Source organism: Eubalaena glacialis, chromosome 4 (assembly GCF_028564815.1).
Source record: "Eubalaena glacialis isolate mEubGla1 chromosome 4, mEubGla1.1.hap2.+ XY, whole genome shotgun sequence".
In the NCBI taxonomy this organism is placed as follows: Eukaryota; Metazoa; Chordata; class Mammalia; order Artiodactyla; family Balaenidae; genus Eubalaena; species Eubalaena glacialis.
Window position 1 is genome coordinate 128403791 of NC_083719.1, and position 6991 is coordinate 128410781.

At 48.5% G+C, this 6991-nt stretch overlaps 1 protein-coding gene across 2 annotated transcripts in view; it reads right to left on the reverse strand.

The window, feature by feature from the left end:
* SLC36A2 (solute carrier family 36 member 2) overlaps nt 1-5975 on the reverse strand; it is a 28646-nt gene extending 22671 nt beyond the window's left edge. The window contains exons 1-4 of one of the 2 annotated variants that reach the window (XM_061188352.1): nt 5720-5975; nt 2414-2504; nt 1705-1793; nt 1060-1155 (exon numbers count right to left, since the gene is read on the reverse strand). In XM_061188352.1, the coding sequence (XP_061044335.1) occupies nt 1060-1155; nt 1705-1793; nt 2414-2504; nt 5720-5883 (440 nt within the window). In that variant the 5' untranslated portion in view covers nt 5884-5975. Of the gene's footprint in view, nt 1-1059; nt 1156-1385; nt 1573-1704; nt 1794-2413; nt 2505-5719 lie in introns of those variants that run through there. The other variant, XM_061188353.1, reaches the window with a different exon arrangement.
* Between the last annotated feature and the right edge of the window lie 1016 nt (nt 5976-6991).

The window sequence follows — 6991 nt, forward strand, 5'->3', positions numbered from 1 at the left end:
GGTTCACAACCTATACATATAACTACCCACTTGACATCTCTGCTTGAATATGCAAAACAGAAGTCATCAGAAGCCTGAGTCAACCTTGACTCTTTCTTTCCTCTCCCCACAACCCTGGGATCCAAATCATGACCAAATTCACTTTTCTCCATCCCCACTGCCACCAGCTTGGACCCAGCCATCACTGTCACCTGCCTGGACGTTGTCAACAGCCTTCATGGGTCTAAGTCTATTCTTGCTCCCTTACAATCTCTTCTCCTTACGGAAGCCAGACAGATCTTCAGACAATGCAAATATGATTAAAACAGGAAAGCCGCTGATTAAAACCCTCCAATAGTTTCCTGGTTGCTTTTAAGAAAAGAACAAGACCTTGAAGAGGGTCTAAAATGTACAGCTTGTTTGGGCCCTTGGATCCTTCTTCAGCATCATCTCCCTATCTGCCCTCAAGCTACCTGGTCGTTCTTTACCCTGAAACTGTCACATACTCCCTCTTGCTTCAGGACCTTCATAGCTTGCTCCTCTTCCTGGAAGGCCCTTCAGGCTCCTGCCCACTTTTCCCTAGGTAATTCCTCATTCCTAAGAATGCCTTCCTTCAGAACTCATCTCAACTGTTCCATCCTAGGAAGCGTACCTGAACCTATGTACATCTCCTTACCTGCTTGGTAGCAACTAGTGCTTCTTTCCTTCATGGTACTTATCCCAGTGGCTATTAAGTAACTGTGCCCTAAACTGTTTAAGGTCTGTGTTTCCCATTGGACTATGGATTCTGCACGGGCAAAGCTTTGTTTGCCTTGTTCCCCACAGTATTTCTAGGGCCTGGTACATAGTCGCAACTAGATAAATGTGGTTTAATAAAAAAGAGAATGATATTCAAGTTGCATAGCAAAGGAATGAGAACCCTGTATATACAAGGAGCGGGGCTGGATCAGGAAGACTGCCATTGAATCCCTTTCATGTGAAGTCCAGTGTTCTGTGTTACACGAGCCAACTTTCCAGGGAAGAGAGCACCCCTGACAGCCGCACGTCCTCCCTACTTTGGGCAAAGCAAGACCAAGGTACCTTCCCCAGTGGGCGTGGTTCCGGAGCCAGGTGCTGGGGCTGCCTTCTAGTCCATGCATCACCGTGTCCCCGTAGTCCATAAAGGGCTTGTTCAGTCTGCAGGAGAGACTGCATACAGTTACCAAGAGGCAGTTTAAATTAAGATAATATACTGAAAAGTCAGGAGACACATAGCAAGACAGAACCCAGCTAGAATGGAAAGAACACTGGGGCAGAAACCCAAGTTCTAGTTCAGGTTTTGACACCTGGTGGTATTTCCTTGGTGGCTTGTTTTCCTTACCTGTCAAGTGGGATGGTGACTATATAACAGGGGTAATAATACACACCTTGCATGGGTACAGTAGTTCTCATATCCTTGATCCCACTGGATCCTCATGACAATTCTCTGAGGCAGGGTTAGGCACGGATTGTTTATGCCCAATTTATAGATGAGCCAAGCAGATAAGCACAATGGCCTGATTGAGATCACCTAATGAGTCATGTGGTAGAGCTTCATTTAGGCCCCTGCCCCAAATGCTTTTCTCTTTTTCTTGGCCTTGTTGGAAGAAATTAAGAAGTGAACTCTTGTTATATGTGGGATGCTTCTGGGATGTCCCTGAGAACCAAGTACCAAAGGAAGTGACAAGAGGACGGTGTTTTCCTCACCTGTGGCAGAAGTGCTGGGCGCACCTGACCAGGATGTGCATACAGTGGCAGGAGATGAAGCCCATAGCCAGCAAACTGAGAGGGCCCATCTGGAGGAAGGGCCAAGGGGCAAGGGAAGAGAGAAGAGAATGGACTTGTGAATAACTCGGCCAGGAGAGATTTGGTAGTCCAGATATTATTCCGAACTCCAAGAATTTTCTAGCAAACTGGTTTGCAAACCCTTTTTAGCAGTAACAGCGATTCTTTCTTTTCTTTTTTCTTTCTTGAAGTATACTTGACTTACAATGTTATCTATTCTTGCAAATATGCTCTCAAGTCGTACTCCGGGAAAGTGCAAAAGGCAATCACAACGGGGTACGGTGGAAGGAGTAAGGGCTCAGAACTGTGGTCCTTAGTGGCCTCTGAGGTGCCCCTGGGAGCTAGTGCCCTACAGAGCACAGCTGGAAAACCAGTCATAGTCCAACCCTTGCATTCCACAGGGGAGGAAGCTGAGGCCTGCACAGTGGACAACTGACTTGCTGAGGCCACTCAAGGTCTGTGGTAGGGCCAGAACTCAAACCTAGGCTAGATATCTAGACTCCAAGTCTGCACCAAGCTGCCTTTCAGAAAGATTGCTCACTGTAGGCCACTATAAACCTTTAGAGGCTGTCCTCCTACCTCCTTGCTACCATCCAGTTGTACTGGCCCCACCTGTGGCAGCCCCTCTTACCAGGATGCCTGCATTCTTCATAGCCAAGGGTAGTCCCAGGATCCCTGTGCCTATGTTACCTTTCACCAGGTGAACCAAGGTCTGGAATGCTCTAAAGGAGAGGAAAAAGACATGAGCATGTGGGTGTGCATAGGTGAGGAGATCCAACAGGCATTCTGTCCCAGCGTGCCCACACCGGAGTTGAGCTGGATAGGTGGGCTCCTGGTTGTCTCTCAGTCTCCACGGCCTTTGCTGGCACTCTAGGTCTTGTGTAGGGTGACCAACCATCCCAGTTTGCCCAGAATTGTCCTGGTTTTATCAGCTAACACTCAATATATGCCATTAGAACACTTACTATATAACAGACATTATGCTAAGGATTACACGTATTATCTCATTTAATCCTCTTGTCAAGACAAGGAAGTAGGTTATTGCCCTTATTTTGCAGATGAGGAAACTGAGGAATAGAGATTTTTAAAAATGACTTATCTAAGGATATATTGCAGAGCCAGAATTTGAACCCAGAACTGCCTCAGAGTCTTTGTTCTTCATCCCACTTCTACTGGACTGCCTCCCGGAAAGGAGCCCAGAGAGATGGGTTAAAGGGACAGTCCCATTTCATAATTGAGGGAAGTAAGGCTCAGAGAGGGCAGCAAACAGCCCAAGGTCATAATACTGGTAGCAGATATAGGACTGAACTCAGAGAAAAGGAGAAAGGGCAGGCAGCAAAGAGAAATCATTGTGACTTCTGAATGAAGAGGTCAAATGACTTGGTCCCCAGATGGGGTCTGTTGGGACAGGGTTATTTAGGGTTTGGGCTCCAGAGGGATTTTTTTTTTCCCTCAGGCCAGGACATCAAACTGGGGAATGGCAAGTCTCCTCCTACCTCCGGCAAAAACAAAACACAACACTCAGACTTTTAAGACAGATGTGAAGGTGGTCCAGAAGACAAGGTCTAAGCCACCCGGGGTGAAGTTCTAGGGAGGTATCGTCTCTGGTGGTGAACTAACAAAACAACCTATTTTTACACCTCTTTGTACCTGGACGAGGTTAAACTAAGATGAGTATCGGGTTAACATTTATAACTTGAGAAACCTTGGAAATTCCCCAGGAGAGCCTTCCAAGTGAAGAGACTTACTGTGAAGAACAGCAGAGGTATTATGGAAGGAGCCTGGTCTCTGGGGTTGGACAAACCAGGGATTAAAACCCAAGGCTGCACTTCCCTGGTGGTCCAGTGGTTAAGACTCCACGCCTCTACTTCGGGGGCATGGGTTTGATCTACTACTTAACTAGCTGTGTTATCTTGGGCAACATGTCCACTTTGCTGAGCCTCTATGAATGTTAGGAGGAATATTTTTGGAAGAACTGCCCCAAACATTCAGGGATTAATATAAATGTTCTTTATATTAATCCCTGAATCCTCTAGCTTCCTGAGGATCTGCCATTTGTTAAGGGTTAAAGGGAAAAACTGTGGGAGAAAGAGGGTGGAGAGTCTCTGCGTCCCTTTCTCTCTCCCTGTGGGTGTCAACATCGCTGATTGAGCACTGCACCCCACGGCCCTCCAATGATGGGCTTGTTTTGCAACTAGGGTCAAAGGGTCACTTGGAAATTTCTAACTAAAGGACTTAGGACATCAGAATTTAACTTTGGGCCACTCAGACAACTTAATAATGTGGTGAGTTGTGCAAAGCACTGGGCTGGGAGGCAGGAGACCTGGGTTCTAGCCTTAACCCCTTTGGTGACTTCGGAATGTCACTGTAGTCACAGTAGTCGGCTTACGGGCACTAAGCTTGGGGGCTTCCTGCACAAATCGCCTTTGCAGCCACCCTGGGGAGGAGCCAACTGTTATTTCACAGGGGAGAAATTAGAGTACTAAGTTCTATCACTTGCTCAGGCTGGTAAGTAGCTAAAGTGGGAATTCAAACCCTGGTGAGCTAACTCCATAGGTACCAATGCTTACCCAACCTGTTTATTACCTCCCTCCAAGCCAGGAGCTAGTTCTGACTTGCTTTCTTCTCTGATTCTTAAGTAGCTAAAATTGCCATCAAACCATATCTTATTGGGTTGGCCGAAAAGTTCGTTCGGGTTTTTCCATAAGATGTCACTATTCCAACCCAACCGTTCAGGACTGGTTCCCTCACGGCCTCCGATGGAGAAATAGCCCACCTCAGCAGTGGATGGCCCCAAGGCCTGGAGATCTCACCCTCAGGATCCTGAATTCTTAGCAACCCTGGGGGACTAGCCCTGGGGCAAGTGAACCCGATCACAACGTCAGTCATTGTGTCCATCCCTGAATGGTCCTGCAGGGTGGCAGTGGGAGGAGCTTTGCCTGCCTCTTTCTCCCTCTTTGCTGCATACTCTCCCCCGACCCACACAACACTCAACCTTTCAGATGTAACTGCCACAGGCAACCTCCTTAAATTCACACTGCCAACAATGTGTCCCCATTTTGCATATGGGGAAAACTGAGGCTTCGAGAAAGAAGGAGCAGACTCACACCTTGGATGCAAGTGACCTTTCTACTACACTGACAAGGTCAACATTTTCTTCATAAAGCTGCGGAACCTGACCACCACGCCAGCCAGTCGCCCCACCCATTTTTCCTCAGTGAACTAGCCATGCTGCTTGAATGGTGGAGGCGAAGGGAGCTGGAGCTTGGCTTCCCTGCCGAAACTCTTTCAGTACACCCCTCCTTATCACGGTTTGAAAGCCTCACGAGTGAACCCCCCCTCTTCCCCCCAAACACACCCCAGGGAGGTGGAAGAAACTAGACTCTTCTACATACTGTGCTTTTGATGTTGTCACTGCAGTTGTCAATGGAAGTAGAGGCCCGGGTAACTGCAGGAAGGAGGCAATGCTTGGTTGTCTGTGGTTTTAGCTCAAGTGTCACCTTCTCCACCAAGAAGCTGGGGATTCTGCCCCCCTCCAGGACATTATCAGGACTGGCCAGGAGCAAAACTGACTCTAAGGCTATACTTCAATTAAAAACAAACAAACAAACAGACAGACAGACTCTAGGGCCAGCACTGGAGTCCAGCCCCCATCCTGCCAATGAGCCAGTGCGTGGCCTGGGGTAACTTGCCTTAGTTTCCCCACCTGCACATGTTGGGGGCTAGATCACTCTATCCTAAGGGCTTTCTGACAGTCTCCCCTCCTGCCCCTTTAAGTTCTCAAGTTGACTCAGCCTCTGACTGCACCTTTTGCAGCTTTGGTTTCCCCAAAGCTGCATGATGGGTTGGGGGTCAGACACACCCCCCTTAGGGTTTTTGCCACTGCAAGCTTCCAGGCTGGAAGGCAGAACTGGGGATGGCAGAAAAGAGCACTCACGTTATGCCCTTGGTCGTCTCTGAGTCCGGCGACTCAGAAGGGCTTCCATCCAAGAAACCGGAATCCTTGTTCTGCAACTTCTTGGCACTTTCGTAAGAGGATTTGAGGTCCAGTTTGAGGTCAACAGCTCCCTGGGGACCACAGGCACTCTTTGTCATGGGCATGGCTGTTCACAAAGAGAGGGCTCCCGGTGATGGTGGGGTCTGCACTGAGCAGGAAGGTGTCCAGTCAGGTGCAAACCCCAGCTCAGCAGCTTGTGCCTTAGCAGGCGCTGGCCAAGCGGGAACGAGGCCCCGCCCACCTCCGCTGGAGGGTGTGCCTCCTGCCCCGAAGAAGCCCAGTGGAAGAGGAGCAATGCCCAGGAGGAGGAGGAGAGGAGGGCACAGGACTGGGGAGGGAGTCATCCCCACTTACCTAGCAACAGTAACGGCAACAGCGACTATGACACTGATCATTTCGATAACTACTATTTATTAATCACTTCACTAAGGGATAGATGCTCTTCTAAGTGCTTTACCTACATTTTCTCACTTAGTCCTATAAACTAATGAGGAAATCAGGCTCTGAACTAAAGGGACCTGCCTAAGGTCACATAGCTAAAAAAGTGACAGAGTAGGGACGAGAGCCCAACGCTTCAGGTTTTTTAGCCAATAACCTATTTCTACAACCAAGAGAATATCTATCCTGCCCTGCCACCTCCACTGGGGCAGGGGCTCCACTTCTCACTGGCTGCATGCCTGCTCTAAGGCATCCTTCTGGGAGCTCCCCTTTCTTAAGCTGGAAAAAAAGGAGCACTTACTCACCTCGAACTGCTTCTTAGCTTCTGTGAGGCTCCAGGGAGAGAGGAGTGGGGATTCTATTGGAAAGGGGCGGAGAGGCAGACTGTTCAACCCCCTAGCCTAGCGCTGGCCTCAGGAGAGGGTGTGAGTTGCCTAAGGTCACATGTGGCAGTCAGGACAGAACTCTGCAGCTAAAGAAGGCTTTGGAGATTTCTCTAGTGTTCTGTTCTCTGTCATTATCTCTGCTTCAGTGACAGATGAATGGGCCAAAATTTCCTCCTCCCTCAAAATTATAGCATTTACTCAAGCCATACCATTCCCCACGTCATCATCTCATGTGCCACGAGCTTTATTTAAATAGTCTCATAGCTAACTGGTAGCATTCAGAGACAGATTTGTCTGGGCCCCTCCCTCACATGGGACCCTTTCCAAGGTCTTACATGCAATTTTGAATTTGTAATTTTGTGTTCTTTTTCTTAAAGAGGCTCTCTCC